The following is an 18,831-nucleotide window of genomic DNA, read 5'->3' on the forward strand; positions in this document are numbered from 1 at the left end:
TCTCTAGTACGTGGCATGAGGTCTATTCACGTGTTAAACATCTAATTGTTTCATGAACTTGCCTCATTTCTATGCAGTCTACTATTTTACTAGGCAGAGGAGAGAAACTAGATTCTGACATTGTTGGCATTCTCTGAATGATTAATTGGTAGTTCCAACTCATCATTCATTCCCTGGGACGCAATCTTGGCCAGCATTCCTCAGCATCTCACAGAACCTCTGCCTTTTTGCACATGGCTGCCTCATTCAGAACTTGGAGCATCACAATACTTCTGGCATGCGTTGCTTATATCACAAACACAGAGCTGGAAAACTGGCCACAATTGCCAGCAATGATCAGTCTAGTGGCGGGACATGTTCCCCAACAACACTGTACTACTTCAGTTTCAGACATGCAGATTGTGCCAGCAGTTTACACAGCAAACATATGTGCTTCAACAAAATAGCCATGTCTGAAGGTCTAAGGGGAAGTAGTCCTTGGTTCTGCTAAGGGGCATAGTACGTCTAGGGTATTATCTGACATCAGTCTGAGACTTGGATCAGTCAGTTAACCACTTGGGGCAATCAGGGTCACTATAGTCATAGAGATGTACAGCACAGAAACAAACCCTTTAGTCCAATTCGTCCATGCTGACCAGATAACCTAAACTAATCGAGTTCCATTTGCCAGCATTTGGCCCATATCCCTCTTAAATCCTTCCTATTCGTATACCCACCCAGACGCCTTTTAAATGTTGTAATTGTACAGGCTCCATTTTCTCTGGCAGTTCGTTCCATACACCACCTTCTGTGTGAAAAAGTTGCTCTTTAGGTCCATTTTAAATCTTTCCCCTCTCACCTTAAACCTGTGTTCTCTAGTTTTGGATTGCCTTACCCTGTTTGATACGTTCGCTAGTTTAGTTTCAATGTGAGTGAATGAGTGAGTGAAAGAAGGAATTGGTCTGTTAAGTGAGTAGGTACTGGTGGACATGGATAAATGAGGAGATCTGTGAACAGCATGATGTGAATAAGTAATGTGGCATGAATAAGTAGAGGGAGTAGGTGGCTGAATGGGTGGTTAGGTTAGGGTGGTCAGGATGGGTTGGAATGTTTAGTTGTGTAGGGTTAGATGGATAGTGTGAGAATCAACGTTTTGGGCATAAGCCCTTCTTCAGGAATAAACCCTTCTTCGGGCTTATGCCCGAAACGTCGATTCTCCTGCTCCTCAGATGCTGCCTGGCCTGCTGTGTTTTTCCAGCATCACATTTTTCAACTCTGGTCTCCAGCATCTGCAGTCCTCACTTAGATGGATAGTCCATTGGGAAGGTTAGTCAGGTCTAGAGGGGTAAAAACAATGACTGCAGATGCTGGAAACCAGATTCTGGATTAGTGGTGTTGGAAGAGCACAGCAGTTCAGACAGCATCCAAGAAGCTTCGAAATCGACGTTTCGGGCAAAAGCCCTTCATCAGGAATAAAGACAGTGAGCCTGAAGCATGGAGAGATAAGCTAGAGGAGGGTGGGGGTGGGGAGAAAGTAGCATAGAGTACAATGGGTGAGTGGGGGAGGGGATGAAGGTGATAGGTCAGGGAGGAGAGGGTGGAGTGGATAGGTGGAAAAGGAGATAGGCAGGTAGGACAAGTACAGACAAGTCAAGGGGACAGTGCTGAGCTGGAAGTTTAGAACTAGGGTGAGGTGGGGGAAGGGGAAATGAGGAAACTTTTGAAGTCCACATTGACGCCCTGGGGTTGAAGTGTTCCGAGGCGGAAGATGAGGCGTTCTTCCTCCAGGCATCTGGTGGTGAGGGAGCTGCGGTGAAGGAGGCCCAGGACCTCCATGTCCTCAGCAGAGTGGGAGGGGGAGTTGAAATGTTGGGCCACGGGGCGGTGTGGTTGATTGGTGCGGGTGTCCCGGAGATGTTCCCTAAAGCGCTCTGCTAGGAGGCGCCCAGTTTCCCCAATGTAGAGGAGACCGCATCGGGAGCAACGGATACAATAAATGATATTAGTGGATGTGCAAGTAAAACTTTGATGGATGTGGAAGGCTCCTTTAGGGCCTTGGATAGAGGTGAGGGAGGAGGTGTGGGTGCAGGTTTTACAGTTCCTGCGGTGGCAGGGGAATGTGCCAGGATGGGAGGGTGGGTTGTGGGGGGGCGTGGACCTGACCAGGTAGTCACGGAGGGAACGGTCTTTGCGGACGGCAGAAAGGGGTGGGGAGGGAAATATATCCCTGGTGGTGGGGTCTGTTTGGAGGTGGCGGAAATGTCGGCGGATGATTTGGTTTATGCGACGGTTGGTAGGGTGGAAGGTGAGCACCAGGGGCAGTCTGTTTATGCGAAGGTTGGTAGGGTGAAAGGTGAGCGCCAGGGGCGTTCTACCAACCTTCGCATAAATCACCTTCTACCCTACCAACCTTTGCATAAATCACCTTCCACCCTACCAACCTTGGATGCTGTCAGGTCTAGAAGGGTAGTCTGGTCAGATAGGTAGATGGGGATATAAGGCCTCACGTCAGAATTTAGGGGTAGTAAGGTGATTTGATGGATGGTTTGGTTCAGCCAAAAGGTTGGTCGGGTGCTCAGATTAGGCATTTGTTAAAGGAGTAAGGGGCCTTGTTGGGTGGCCACAAGAGTGGCTAGTCTGTCTGGGGGTTAGTTGAAGAGTCATATGAAGTGATGGGGGAGGTGTCAGAGGTCACAGTTATGCACATATTAGACTTATTTTTAATCTGATATTTTGTGGATACCTACCCAGGGTAAGTACTACAGTGAAGTCTGTAACTCTAATGCAGAGTTGAAAGTATTCACAGAGGATGGTACAAAGCAGGGGAATTGCCATTGGAAATTGGAACTTTGAAGGTAAATCGCACATTGGTGCACACATCAGGATTTATGCAGAACCCTGACAAGCATTTTAGTTGCACGTCGACCTTCCAACAATCTGGAGACCAGAAAACCTAGCCCATTTGACTTTGTTTAGCTGTCACCATTTTCACTCCTAGATTGTGAATGTCAAATTGTTGTATGATCCTGAGGAGCAACATCAGGGTGATCAATTAAAACGTCAGCACATCAAGAATCTCATTTATCTCTAATTGGATAATTGCAAAAAATTGTCCAAAGATCCATTTGGTTTCTTCTGTAAATTATACACATATCAAGGAAGTAACCTGAGAAGCTTGAGATAATATGTTGTGTAATTTGGAAAGAAATAAATTAGCTAAAATCTTTTACCAAGAAAAATATTCCTTATAAATCAGCAACATAAGTCACTTATATAACTCTTTTTTAAAAAATGCCAACATGGGACAGGCTGATGAACTAATTTTCTTAAAAAATTGAATATAGTTTAGAAATACAGCCTGTTGTATTATCACTTCATCAATTTATGAAAATAAAACTGAAGGACCGGCATAGAGGTTGAATGTTCATTAATAAAAACTCTTCTTTTGGCTTCAGTTTATATACATGCTAACTGACTATGCAGGAGAACTGGGTCACTTAAATTCCCTCCCTTTCTGTGATGACAGACATATTTTCATAAAAATATGGATAGATGATAATATTTAAAGTAGTAACAAATATACTATCATTATATACCACCAAATGAACTACTATAATATACTATTACAATGCAACCTAAGATTTTAAAAATATTTAAAAATTTGTAATTCGAGATTACAAATTGATTCCTGTCTAAATGCATTTCATGCTGATTCTAAAATCTTCTCAGCATTCATAACATCATTGTGTCTATAAATTCTGTTTTATTATGTATGGTGGATTTAACTTTGTTCTAATCAGTTGGGCTATCACTTTTTCTATTGCCATTATTTCAATGTGTCTGTACAATTAGTAAGTGCTAGTTTTAAGTAATTGAGTCTTACTGTCTGCAGATGTGATGCAACCCATCCCAACCCAAGATTTGGAAGTTCCACAGGAGCCAGACCAAGTTACAGTGGAATTAATAGATGGGGAAGAGGTTCCTCCGAAACCAAGCTTGCCACCTGAGGCAGCACAAGAAGGCGATTTGCATCTTCTCTGGGAAGCCTTAGCTAAGAAACGAAGAATGAGTCGAGAGCCAACACTTGATTCCATTAGTGAAGTACCAGAAGAAGATGACAAAGCTCAGAAGCACCGGCTACAAAAAGCTATGGAATTGGAAGATTTATCTACAGATGAAATGTCCAGAACATGTGATTCTTACACAAGTTCTGATGATGAGTCAAGATCTGGTACTCCATCCCTTGTTCATTATCTGAAAAAGGCAGGAAAGTCCACTGTAACGGTAGCTGGAAAAGTACAAACTATATCCACAAACAAGTTTTGGAAACACTGGGAGACTTCAAACACTGAAATTGACCAATTACAAGATGTAAAAGAAGACCCATCTCTCGTTGAAGCTGCTACAAAAATCCAGGCTGCATTTAAAGGCTATAAAACTAGGAAGGAACTTAAACAGCAAGTCGCCCCTGTGTTTACTGAAGTTTTTAAGTCTCAGATAAGTAAGTTTGGACAAACTGTCCATCTTGAGTGTGTAACCCAGAGTAACTCTGAAATCAAGGTACAGTGGCTCAAAGATGGAGAAGAAATTGTTGATGGAAGGCATTATCACATTGATAATTACAGTGATGGAACTTGCTCCTTAATTATAACAGGTGTGGAACAAAATGACACCGGAACCTATACTTGTGAGGTCTCTAACAAGTTTGGTGCAACTTCTCATAGTGGAAAAGTTACAATCGCAAGTGATGTAAAGGAAACAGTTAAGAAGGTCAAAGATGGTATTGGTATAAAGTACAGCACTGACAGTGAACCGGAAAGTTCTTCAGGAAGTGAGGTTGATGATGCTTTCCGTAGAGCAGGCAAACGACTCCATAGACTTCTGCATTCAAAACTGTCTTTTGAAATTTCTGATGTGGAAGAAGAATTTTTCTTTAGTGCTGATGAAGGGGATGAAGATATTTTGGACAAACAAACTTACCATGAAGATGAAAATTACATTTATATAAAGTTTGATTCATTGACTGAGGCTGAAATAGCAGCAACCAGATTTAGGGAAATATTTATTGGTCAAGGAATTCCTGTTCACATTGATATCTGCGAAGAAGGAAGCAGAGTTGAAATTCGGATTAAGAAAGTATCTCGGCCCACCGCAGCGTCGATTGACGATCGGACCAATATAGAAGAGGGGGTACATGCTATTCTTGTTGAGTCTGGTAAGTTTGTAACTGAGTTTTGCTTAAATCATACACAGTTTACTTTTGAGTTATAAAGTCTGAATGTATCACATAATAAGACCATAAGACATAGGAGCAGGAATTAGGCCACTGACTCCATAGAGTCTGCTCCGCTATTCAATTATGGCTGATAAGTTTCTCAACCCCATTCTCCTGCTTTCTCCTTCTAACCCTTGAGTCCCTTGATACTTAAGAACCTATCTATCTCAGTATTAAATATATTCAATGACCTGGCCTCCACAGCCTTCTGTGACAATGAATTCCATAGATTCACCATCCTCTGGCCGAAGAAGTTTCTCCTTATCTCTGTTCTAAAAGGTCTTCCCTTTGCTCTAAGCCTGTGGCTTCAGTCCTAGTCTCTCTTATCAATGGAAACATCTTCCCAACATCTACTCTGTCCAGGCCATTCAGTATTCTGTATGTTTCAATTAGCTTCCCCCTCCATCATCCTTCTAAATTCCATTGAGTGTAAACCCAGTATATCCACCTCGTATAACTTATTCTCTGCCTTTATAGTTTTAATAATTATATATTTAATTACAGCAACCAGCTCATTGTCAGAATAGAGCCATAGAAAAGTTATGGCACAAAAAGAGGCTGTTCAGTCCATCCTGTCTGTAGCAGCCAATAAAAGAAACAACTATAAAGAAAAGTTACCCATTCTAATCCTACATTCCAGCAGTTGATCCATAGCCTTACAGTTTACAGCACTGCAAGTACCAATCCAGGTACCCTTTTACCAAGTTGAGGGCTTCTGCCTTTCACCAAACCAGACATCAAATCTAGTTCACCACATTCCCCTATAGCTCATAGGCTTTATTTTTATTTTGATAAATGGGCCCTTGTCAAATGCTTTACTAAAATCCATATAGACAACATCCACTGCACTATCCTTACCAATTCTCCTTGTTACTTGCTCAAAAAACTCAAGTAGAGATTAATTTGATAGTACAAACTTGAGTATGGTTGAGTAAAGACACATTTTGTCAATGCTTTTTAACTTGCACTCAAGCAGGATAATTTGCATGAATACTAATGTAAAGGGTAAACAAGTTTAGATTAGATTACTTACAGTGTGGAAACAGGCCCTTCAGCCCAACAAGTCCACACCGCCCCGCCGAAGCATAACCCACCCATACATTTAACTCTTACCTAACACTATGGGCAATTTAGCATGGCCAATTCACCTGACCTGCACGTCTTTGGACTGTGGGAGGAAACCAGACCACCCGGAGGAAACCCACACAGACACGGGGAGAACGTGCAAACTCTCCACACAGTCAGTCGCCTGAGGCGGGAATTGAACCCGGGTCTCTGGCGCTGTGAGGCAGCAGTGCTACCCACTGTGCCACCGTGCCGCCCAATTGTGTGTTATATTGTGTGCAAAGACAGTGCTAATTGGTTAGAAGTGGATTCTGAACTGTAGATGTGTTTCCGTGGCAAATACAAAAGTTAGGCGTTAACTAACAGTCAATTGGTCAAGACATTGCCCTGAGGACTGATCCAGAGAGTGACTGTCACCTATGTTTTTGAGTTTATTAACAAGTACAATGTGGTATTGGTTCTTTGTGTCTGCAAAAAAGAGAGTCCTATTAAGTATGTCATTATCTAACTGGTGTGTTCTGCAGGGCATTATCTTTAACAATCAGATTCCAATTTCCAAACAATCAGAACACCCTTTGTACTATAAACATTATTTTACCTTTACATTGATATTACTTCAATTATCCTGATTGGTGCAAGAGAAATAACTTTGACAAAGTGCTTTTTTTCAGCGATACTCAATTTCAACTAAGTGAGAAATGCACAACTTTCCCTTAAAACCATTCTGCTATTCTTGATTAATTCATCCTTTTCTAAGTGACGACAGTTTATCCTATCTCTCAGAGAATCCCTACAGTGTGGAAGCATTTGCACCATTGGATCCAACTGACTCTCTGAGTCCCTTTGATCCCTTTAACCTAAGAACTATATCTATTACCTTCTTGAAAACATTCACTGTTTTTGGCCTCAATGGCTTCCTATGTCAGAGAATTCCACAGGCTTATTATTCTGAGTGAAAAAAGTTTTCCTCGTTTCGATCTCATGGTTTACCCTTTATCTTTAGACTGTGACCCCTAGTTCTGGGCTATCCAGTCATCGGAAGCAACCCTCCTGCATTTGCCCTGCCTAGTCCTTTTAGAATTTTATAGGTTTCTGTGAGATGCCTCCACCACTTTCTCCTTCCTCCATTCCCCTGATTCTTCAAATCTCCAGGTAATATAGTCCTGTTTAATCCAGTCTGTTTTCATGTAGGTCAGTCCTACCATCCCAGGAATCAGTCTGGTAAACCTTCATTGCACTCCCTCATAACCAGAATATCCTTCCATTCAGAAGGAGACCAAAACTGTATAAAATACTCCAGGTGTGGACTGATCAACACATTCCTGCTGCTGTACTCAAATTCTCTTGCTTTGAAGGCCAACAAATCATTTGCCTTCTTTTAATACCTGCTGCACCTGCGTCCTTATTCTTAATGACTGGTGTACAAGGACACCCAGGTGTCATTACTCCTCCCACTTTTCCAGATTATTGCCATTCAGATAATCTATCTTCTAGTTCTTTGCTACTGAAGTGGATAACCTCGCAATTATCCCCATTAAACTCATCTGCCATGTATTTGCCAATTCACTCAACTTAGCCAAATCATATTGAAACATCCTTGCATCCTCTTCACAGCTCACTCTAGGTTTTTTGTAGTCTGCAAACTTGGAGATATTGTATTTAGTTCCCTCATTTAGATCACTAATATATATTGCGAATAGCTGGAATCGAAGCACTGATTCCTTCAGCACCTGAAGATAGTGAGAACTGCAGATGCTGGAAATAAAATGCGGAGCTGGAAGAGGCACAGCAGGAAAAGGCACAGCAGGTCAAGCAGCATCAGAGGAGCTTGAGTGTTGATGTTACAGGCAGGTTCTTTCATCAGGACCCCAGTAACAGGACCTCCCTTCAGTACCCCACTAGTCACTTTCTGCTACTCATTAAAAGGCCATTTTTTTCCCACTCTTTGTTTCATCTCTGCCAAACAATTCTCTACCCATGTCAGTACATTACCAACAACACCTTCTTTTTCCCAGAATGTACCACTTCTTATTATTTTCATATTCTCTAATTAGCCCCATACCTTTCAATATACCTCTAGGCTTTCTACAAAATTAAGTTTTCTATGTCTGCCATAAGGTTTTGTTTTCTGCTTTATCTAACCTTGTATATTTATGGAAAACCAGTGGGCTTTTGGATTTGACAGTCTAAACTTTTATTTGTGGGGCATGTCTATACTATTCCTGGAGAACCTCGTTTCTGAATGCCTCCGACTGATTTTCACTTAAGTAACTGCATCCACTCCACTTCCACCTGATCATCAGAGCTTTGTAAAATGTACCATCCCCAAATTACAACTTTTCTATCCTGTTTTCGATAATGATGCTAAATCTATATGATGGCCATGATCAATTCTCATCACCACCACCAAAAGACCACTTCACCACCCCAGAACATTACTGTCTTGGTTCTGATTTGGTGGATGATTAAAAATTTCTCTCAAACTATGTCATAAAAACAGCGGTCCAAAATGAGCCTTCAAAATGAAATACTTCTGGGGGAAAAAGTTAAAAGGGCTGAGAAAATGAATGGTTTTGAGTATATCTCTTTTAGAGAGTAGCATATCTTCTTTGTGCTGGTAAATTCCTTGATTGTAGTCTTTTTCTCTCTCTCTCGCACAACTAAATTAATTCTTGATAAATTGAATTATATGCTTAGAGTCATTCCACAGAGAACATTTTCTCACATTAATTATTTCCTTTTTACGTTACCTTTTGTCACATAAAGCCCCCCATGTTATATCTGAGCTCCAGAACCAAGATGTTCAAGAAGGCTATCCTGTCAGTTTTGATTGTATGGTAGCTGGATATCCACCTCCAGCTGTTCGATGGTTTAAAGATGGAAAGCTGATTGAGGAGAATGATCACTATATGATCAACGAAGATCAAGATGGATGCCATCAACTTATTTTAACATCAGTGAATCTGAGTGATATGGGAGTATATAGATGTGTGGCAGAAAACTACATTGGCGTTGCTTCAACAAAGGCAGAATTAAGGGTCGATGGTAAGATTTGGCAAATATGATGCAAAAAAATAATAATTAAAATAAATTATGCCATTGATGTTAACTTGGAGGAATTTGATATTTTGTAATATGACTATTATAGGCATGGATCTGCAAATGCAAATTATTAAAACTTTACATATATAGTGTTATATTTTGGATGATAACAGCATACCTTTTGTTTAAGTTAGTTTCATTTCTTTCTCACAGTTAGCAGCTCAGACTATGATACAGCAGAAGCCACTGAAACATCATCTTATGTCAGTGCCCAAGCTTCTCTAACCCGGTTAGTATTGAAGCACTTATTTCATTACATCTTATGAACATGAAGATTGTCATTAAAGGCAATTTCAATTTTAAAAGTGAACTTCATAGTTTTCAGAATCCTTGGGCAGAATCTTCAATTTTGAAGCCCAGTTTGGGTGTTTGCTGTGGAAGTGAGCATTGCTTCTGCTCAGGGGCAGGTTGATTTCTCTTGTGTGACTATATAGTTCTCAACTCATTATGTCTCCATGTGCAAGTAATTTGTCAAATCTTACAGGCCCAGCCAGAGCTTTATAGTGGTAAAGGTCGGGACATCATAGTTAATCAATGCATGGATAGCCATTCAATCAAAAGCCAGGAGCAGCATTGATGTTTTTTGAATGAATTCCTTGTAGCTAAACGTTCTGGCCCTGACATCCTTCGAGGAGAAAGTGAGGAATGCAGATGCTGGAGATCAGAGTTGAAAATGTGTTGCTGGAAAAGCGCAACAGGTCAGGCAGCATCCAAGGAACAGGAGAATCGACGTTTCGGGCATAAGCCCTTCTTCAGGAATGAGGAAAGTGTGTCCAGCAGGCAAAGATAAAAGGTAGGGAGGAGGGACTTGGGGGAGGGGCGTTGGAGATGTGATAGGTGGAAGGAGGTTAAGGTGAGGGTGATAGGCCAAAGTGAGGTGGGGGCGGAGAGGTCAGGAAGAAGATTGCAGGTTAGGAAGGCGGTGCTGAGTTCGAGGGATTTGACTGAGACAAGGTGGGCGGAGGGGAAATGAGGAAACTGGAGAAATCTGAATTCATCCCTTGTGGTTGGAGGGTTCCTAGGCGGAAGATGAGACGCTCTTCCTCCAACTGTCGTGTTGCTGTGGTCTGGCGATGGAGGAGTCCAAGGACCTGCATGTCCTTGGTGGAGTGGGAGGGGGAGTTGAAGTGTTGAGCCACGGGGTGGTTGGTTTGGTTTTTCCGGGTGTCCCAGAGGTGTTCTCTGAAACGTTCCGCAAGTAGGCGGCCTGTCTCCCCAATATAGAGGAGACCACATCGGGTGCAGCGGATGCAATAAATGATGTGTGTGGAGGTGCAGGTGAATTTGTGGCGAATATGGAAGTATTCCCCTCCCCCCACCTTGTCTCAGTCAAATCCCTCGAACTCAGCACCGCCTTCCTAACCTGCAATCTTCTTCCTGACCTCTCCGCCCCCACCCCACTTTGGCCTATCACCCTCACCTTGACCTCCTTCCACCTATCACATCTCCAACGCCCCTCCCCCAAGTCCCTCCTCCCTACCTTTTATCTTAGCCTGCTGGACACACTTTCCTCATTCCTGAAGAAGGGCTTATGCCCGAAACGTCGATTCTCCTGTTCCTTGGATGCTGCCTGACCTGCTGCGCTTTTTCAGCAACACATTTTCAGCCCTGACACCCTTCCCCAATCAGCCTGACACTGCTGACCAGCCTCCTTGACCTGTGCCTGTTACACAGGTCTCTGGCCTCTGTCCATCGGTTATTCTCTATGCTCCTTGCAACTTGTACCATTGCTACAGAATGTCAATTATCGCATGGCATAGATGAGCATTTTTGCCAAAGAGAACAAGTTGCTATTCCAAAGTCCAGCAAGTACAGTACCTGACCTGCTGCATACCTTGTAGGTGGAATCAGAAAACATGCAGAGTCTGCTTGAAGATAACATTCATTTTGTTTAGCTAAAATCTTTTAATGAGTATTTATGAGAGCACAAATACATGCACAAGGGCTTCCCAATGACAGTAACTGGGACAATTGAGCTACTTTTACATTTCCAAGAATTTAAATGTTAAATTCACCCTACTAGCAGCGTAAGATTTTGTGAAGCTGGTTTGTTGATATAGCAGGGGATGTTTCTCACTAAGTGGAACCACATTAGCTCTTTCATTCCATGGTAACGTCTACACATAGATTTCAGTTTAAGAGTCCTGAGTGATAGTTTTTAATAATTCGTAAACACTTTTTTTTAACAATAGGGAGCAGAATTTGGAAGGTCTGGAATCACAGGCTGAAGAAGAACAACTGCCTCAGATCATAGAGGAGCTTCATGATGTCTTTGTTACTGTTGGAGCTCCAATAGTAAAACTACAAATTAAAGTTAAAGGTATGACGAGTTGTCAGTTTAGCAGTGCAAGTTGCAAAGTTTTCAACCCATAATGAAGTTACATTGCAGATTTCAGTAACTATTCTCTCAGCATGCAACTTGTGGAAAAAGTAATAACATAATAAACCTCAGGTTTCTCTCACAAATTTAAACTGATTTAAATTATGGCCATGGTTTTTCCTTTCCGATTACTTTTCCATTTCTGCACTCATTGATTTTCTGTTCTCCTTAGTGGTTTCTCCATCAGCTGTCTTTTTCATCGTACATGGAAATTGCATCAGGATCCAAGAAATAATGTTGGATCCCAGATGAAGCCTTTAAATAAGAATTTGGTTTATTTTGTGTGAGAGCACTGGCTGCTTTTTTCAATGCCATTTGAAATCAAATTGAATGTGAAATTTTATTTAAGCAGATGCTTTTTTAAAAGAAGAATCAATCTTGTCATGAGCTGTACATATAAACATTTGGGGCAATAGTAATATTACACCCCCTCCCTTGCCACCTTCCATACTTTAGTAGATCTGCAATATTACAGGACATTGTTGATAACTGACGAATTATAGATATTGTGACATATTGTCCTTGCCCTAGAACCAGAAGCTCTGGGTTAAAGTTCTGCCTGGAACTTGATGGCCTAGGAAGGTAATGTCACAACACGTCCAAGCAAATTAAGCTTGTAAGTCCATCTAACAGATGCCAGTGGCAGATGGGTAAACAGATTGGCGTCCTGGTCAGCTACGTGATGGAAAGAAATTGGAGTTTCTACCATCTCTATTCACGGTTATAGGCTGCGATACACTTAGAAAAGTCTATATTGCCCTAGGAGGAGTTTGGGAGGGATGCTGGTGGTTTGGTGGTGGATGGTGGATGTAGATCAGATTGATGAAAACACCATTGGGTTTGATCTTCATTCCACCTGGAGTGGATTTGGGACTGCCTCCTTGCCCTAACTAATAGTGGTGAAAGTTGTAACACTTTGGATCAGTCCTGCCTTCGGGTAGAGAATGCAAGAAGAAAATTTTCTCATAAACAGAATATAGAGCTTTAAAATTGTTCTGAAGTTGAGTCTGAGGAAATATTTGAAATATGTCATGCTTTAAGCATTTAAAAAAGATGCAAAGCAACTCTGAACCTCTTATCTTGAAAACACAAAACACATTCTTGTTATTGATTCTGGCAGAGGAGTATGTATGCACAAGTTTGTCTGAACCAGGCCGCCTATGTAGTTTATTGATGTATGGTACTGTTGGAGTTGGTGCCAAAGTACAAAGTGCCAAATTAGAAAGGAGACATCAAACACAATGTGCAAATATCACTAAGTGCAAGAAAAGTTCTGAGGTAGGAAATCAGACAGCTGGCAGCATACTTCCTTTGTGCGCAGATTGCAAGTACAGTGCAGCAGTAAAAGCATAAGTGAATGCTGCTAGCAGGTGCAGAACTCTTGGGGAACCTAATTATCCAAGAGGAAAAATATTAGCTGGGGTAAAAGTTGAAAATTAATTTAGCAGTTGGTTAAAGAAGGATGGTAGTTTTCAGACTGTAGTTTTATGTGGATTAGATTAATTACAGTTTGGAAACAAGCCCTTCGGCACAACAAGTTCACACCGACCCACCGAAGCGCACCCACCCAGACCCATTCCCCTACGTTTACCCCTACACCTAATACTACAGGCAGTTTAACATGGCCAATTCACCTAATCTGCACATTTTTGGACTATGGGAGCAAACCGGAGCAAACACGGGGAGAATGTGCAAACTCCACACAGTTAGTTGCCTGAGACAGGAATTGAACCCAGGTCTCTGGTGCTGTGAGGCAGCAGGGCTAATCACTGTGCCACCGTGCCGTTCACAGATTATTTTTGTAATTTGTAAATGTGACAGAGTTCTTTCCCAAAAAGGCATTAGTGAATCAGATGGGTTTTCACAACCATCAACAGTGGTTGCATGGTCATTGTTAAATAAGCTTATTAATTCCAGTCTTTTTAAATAAATTCAGAGTTCACATTCTGTATTGGTCTCACATTAATTCTCATTTGAAGCTCCAAATGTCCAAAAGTACAGCTCCCCCTTCACCCACGCCAGTACTGGAGTCACAGCCTGAATTTCATGCTGGATTAAGGCACAAATCAATAACACCTTACATCTCAGTGGCGATAGTCCACCATTTGAACTAAGCTGACACTTCCCCTTCATAAAGGTACACAGACAGTTTCCTGTATATGCAAGAAGTTCAATAGCGCATGCCTATATAGATTTATAGAAGGGAGGAGATAAAGTAGTGTGACAATGTAAACTTAAACTTTAATAGGTTTATGGATTGTTCATGGATAGAAAGACTCAGCACTAATTCTTTCTGGAATAAACTTTTTCCCATCAGAAAATAAATGTGAGGTGCTGCATTTTGGAAAAGCAAATCTTAGCAGGACTTATACACTTAATGGTAAGGTCCTAGGGAGTGTCGCTGAACAAAGAAACCTTGGAGTGCAGGTTTATAGCTCTTTGATAGTGGAGTTGCAGGTAGATAGGATAGTGAAGAAGGCGTTTAGTATACTTTCCTTTATTGGTCAGAGTATTGACTACAGGAGTTGGGAGGTCATGTTGCAGCTGTACAGGACATTGTTTAGGCCACGTTTGGAATATCGCGTGCAATTCTGGTCTCCTTCCTATTGGAAAAATGTTGTGAAACTTGAAAGGGTTCAGTAAAGATTTACAAGGATGTTGCCAGGGTTGGAGGATTTAAGCTATAGGGAGAGGTTGAATAGGCAGGGGCTGTTTTCCCTGGACTGTCGGAGGCTGAAGGGGTGAAATTATAGAGATTTATAAAATCATGAGGGACAAGTACAGGATAAATAGACAAAGTCTTTTCCCTGAGGTTGGGGAGTCGAGAACTTGAGGGCACAGTTTTAGGATGAGAGGGGAAAGATATAAAAGAGACCTAAGGAGCAACTTTTTCACGCAGAGGATGGTAGATGTATGGAATGAGCTGCCAGAGCAAGTGGTGGAGGCTAGTACAATTGCAACATTTAAAAGGTATCTGGATGAATAGGAAGGATTTGGAGGGATATGGGCCAGATGCTGGCAGGTGGGACTAGATTGGGTTGGGAAATCTGGTTGGCATAGACAAGTTGGACCGAAGGGTCTGTTTCTGTGCTGTATATCTCTATGACTCTAATTGGGACAAGAAGAAACTATTATAAAGGAATTAAAAGCAACATGCTAACTAGCCAACCCTGGGAAAAGGGAGTCAAACAACCTGTTACCTGGGTGAGAGGAGGTAACTGCTTGATAACCAGCTGCCTTGCGACAAATGGGCAGTTAAGACTGTGCAGAAGAAATGTCCTGATGTAAAGGGATTAATTGTAGGAAACATTGTTTTCATATAGACAGCTAACACCGAATGTTAGAAGGAACAAAAGGAGTTACTTCTCTTAAGAAGGAAGGAATTCCAGAAGTGTAAGCACTGTTTCCAATGAAAATATCTAAATGATCATCAAGATTGTCACACCTCAAACTTAAAAGACAGAAAATTGTATGAGAATTCAACTCCCCAATTCTGCAGAAGCAGAACTTTGAAGAACGACACTGCACAAGGATCGAACCCTAGACATATCCAGAGATAGACACTGTTGGTTGGAATCGTAACTAAATTCTACCATTAATTGAGTAATGGCTAAATTGAATTGTGAAGCTTAATTTGCTTACTTGAGAGGTCTTATTTGGTTGCTACATGCCATAAAGTTTAAATAATGGTTTCAATATTTGTCTGTGAAATTTCTGAAGTTTAATTAAAGGCAGCTTGTGGCAACTTACACACAACAGTAACTTGCTTGGGTGCAAAAATAGACTAAAAAACTGGTATAATTAAATTACCTGATTAGATCTTTGACATTCTTTTTTATTGTTCATCATTTTCATAAATTGTTTTCTACTTCTTTATTCTTTAGGTTACCCAAAGCCTCGTGTTTATTGGTTTAAAAATGGTAAACCTCTGCGTGCCACAGATGAAATTCTGATGACTGATAACAAAGGAGATCATTCTCTAGAAATTCTCAATGTTTCCAAAGAAGCCGGTGGTGAATATGCAGCTTATATCAGCAATTCATCAGGCTCTGCCTATACATCTGCCCTTTTATATGTTCAAAGTAAGTGGAGCTTTCTTCACTCCAGTTTTTCTTCACTTAAAAATCGCGGGAGTACAATTTTGTAGGTGTTCCCACTTGCTTCCACCAACTCTAGCATTGCCCTAAATTAGCAAATAAAATTGTGCTGGATTCTGAATGGATCTCAATTTTTAAACAATTGAGTGCCATGCCTGTTGCAGCAGGTAATTCTAAAGCTGCCAAAAACCCAGTAGTCTTAATAGTTACACATACAGTGATGTAAAATAGTTAAGTCACAGAGGGAGATCATTTGGCTGTTTGTGTCCACACCAATTCTCTGCAACTGCAAATCAGCTAGACCCATTCACCCACCCTTTACCCAAAGTCTGAGAAATATCTTCTCTTCAGAAAATTATTCAATTCCTTTTTGAAAGTCATGACTGATCCTGCCTCCTCCACACTGACAGACAATGCATTGTACATCCTAACCACTCTGTTTAAAAAGATGTTCCTCCTTATCGCCTTTGTTTTTTTTTGTCCATCACCTTAAATTTGTGTTCTGCAATGGGAACAGTTTCTCCCTATCTTTGAATTTGAAGATCTTTGTCAAATGTTCTTTCTTTAAAGGGCAAAAGCCCTAGATCTCCAAATCTATCCGAAGTCTTTCACCCCAGTGCTATTTTCTTAAGTCTTTTAGCATCCTTTCTAAAGATTCATGTTCTTCCTAAAGTCTGATATCCAATGACGTAGTTAGCATGATGGCTCAGTGGTTAGCATTGCTGCCTCACAGTGCCAGCAATGTGGGTTCGATTCCAGCCTTGGGCAGCCATCTGTGTGGAGTTTGTATGTTCTTCCTGTATCTGCGTGGGCTTCCTCCAGGTGCTCTGATTTCCTCTCACAATCCAAAGGTATGCAGATTAGGTGGATTGGCTATGGGATATGCAGGATTACAGGGATATGGTAGGGGGGTGGATCTGGCTGGGTTGATTTGGATTCGATGGGCTGAATGGCTTCCATACTGTAGGGATTCCGTGACATAATGGGTGAAATTATATGCACTATTGTCCACAGTGTTACACCAATGTCCCAACATAAGTGTGATGACCATGGGAGTATACAGGGCTGGTGTAGAGTTGAAGTTTAAAACAGATCAACCATGATTTTATTGAAAGGCAGTAGGCAGGCCCAAAAGCCAAGTGGCCTACTATTTTTCTCCCTTGTTTGTATGTTCACCAGTCAGAGTTTAAAGGACCTAAAATCAGGTAGTGTAGCAGAGATGCAAGGCTGTCACGTACATGCATCTGCTGAGATTTTACCAGGGGTAGGAGCAACAATGGGTAGCGATTAAGCCTTTGCTTTTTACTGCTTAAGTGCTTTCTCTTGTAGCTGGTATTTTACGTGTGACAGAGGGCACTCACAGCACGTCAGGGGAAGCCTTGTTGGGTTCTGAGAGGGGAACCAGCAACCTTTAGATATTCTGTGCCCTGCTGATTCAACTCTCATTACCCCCATCCCAGTCTGTCCTCTCGCAGGAGCCTACCTATGTGGTCCTGACCCCACCTTCTAATCTGGCTCCAGCGAGAATCATTGCACTACTGACATTGACTCAAGAACTGCTGTATTCAATTGACTTGCAACTTTACAAACCCTCAGATAATGAAGCAGTCTGGGGCCACATGTAAAAAGACCTGGATAGTATTCATATTTTAACTGTAATATGGCAAGTAATATACATGCCATACAATTGGCAGAAAATGAATATCTCTGTCAGGAAAACATCAATTTCCTATGGTGTTCACGTTCAGAATCATTGCTGAATCCCCCATCATCAACATTGTGTAGTTATTGAACGAAAACGTAATTGACACAGTCATCTAGATATTGCAGGCTTTTTGCTTTCAGTGACACAACTCTTGACTCTTCAGTGTCTTTCCGTCATGCACAGGGAACATGTTTGATTTGATTTGATTGATTTATTGTCACGTGTACCTAAGTACAGTGAAAAGCTTTGTTAATAAGCAGTAAGGGCAGATCATCATAATCAAGAACATCCAGAAAAAACTAGACAGAGGCACACAGGGTGCATGCAAGAAAGACCAGCATTAGCAAGATCAGCATTATTTGAAGTTGGAGAGTCCATTCATTAGTCTAATAATGGCAGGGAAGCAGCTGTTCTTGAACCTGCTGGTGCATGTTTTCAAGCTTCTGTATCTTCTGCCTGACCGAAGAGGTTGTAGGAGAGCATTGCCAGTGCAATGGGTCTTTGATGATATTGGCAGCCTTTCCGCAGCAACGGGCTGTGTACATGGAGTCCATGGATGGAAGGTTGGCTTCTCTGATGGTCTGGGCTGTGCACACAACCTTTTGTAGTTTCTTCTGCTCCTGGGCAGAGCAGTTGTCATACCAGGCCATTATGCACCTGGACAGTATGCTTTCAGTAGTGCATCTGTAAATGTTGGTGAGGGTCCTTATGGACATGCCTAATTTTCTGAGCTACCCGAGGAGGAAGAGGCACCGTTGTGTTTTCTTGACTGTCACATTTATGTGGGAAGTCCAGGACAGGTTGTTGGTTATCGTTCCTAGGAATTTGATTCTCCACCCTTTCAGCTTCAGCTTGTTGATGTAGCTGGGGTCATGTTGTCTTCCCTCCTTTCTGACGTTAAAAATATGATACAATACTCACTATTACTTGGACGCATGCAGCTTTAACAACACTCAAACCATCAACAACATCCAGGATAAAGGAGTTTCCTTAATCAGAGTCCCATTCGTCACCTTAAAACTTCATTGTCATACATGGATTGTGCACTGTGGGTGTACTGCATACTGTCCATGAAATATACTACAAAAAATTTAACTATTCCTCTGCAATAAGCCAACCCAAACTAGCACTCTCTACCACTAAGGGCAGTAAGTACATGGGAATTCCATCACCTTACGTTCCCCTCCAAGTCACACAGCATTCTGAATTGTAAATATATTGCCACATC

At 41.6% G+C, this 18,831-nt stretch overlaps 1 protein-coding gene across 2 annotated transcripts in view; it reads left to right on the top strand.

The window, feature by feature from the left end:
• The window catches only part of obscnb (obscurin, cytoskeletal calmodulin and titin-interacting RhoGEF b), an 802,448-nt gene that overhangs the window by 550,448 nt on the left and 233,169 nt on the right, over nucleotides 1-18,831 (top strand). For both annotated transcript variants that reach the window (XM_072576281.1, XM_072576282.1), the window contains 5 exons: nucleotides 3,872-5,194; nucleotides 9,086-9,364; nucleotides 9,575-9,650; nucleotides 11,614-11,741; nucleotides 15,686-15,883. In XM_072576281.1, coding sequence (XP_072432382.1) covers nucleotides 3,872-5,194; nucleotides 9,086-9,364; nucleotides 9,575-9,650; nucleotides 11,614-11,741; nucleotides 15,686-15,883 — 2,004 coding nt within the window. The remainder of the gene's footprint in view (nucleotides 1-3,871; nucleotides 5,195-9,085; nucleotides 9,365-9,574; nucleotides 9,651-11,613; nucleotides 11,742-15,685; nucleotides 15,884-18,831) is intronic.

The sequence above is a fragment of the Chiloscyllium punctatum genome, chromosome 8, assembly GCF_047496795.1.
Source record: "Chiloscyllium punctatum isolate Juve2018m chromosome 8, sChiPun1.3, whole genome shotgun sequence".
Taxonomy (NCBI): domain Eukaryota; kingdom Metazoa; phylum Chordata; class Chondrichthyes; order Orectolobiformes; family Hemiscylliidae; genus Chiloscyllium; species Chiloscyllium punctatum.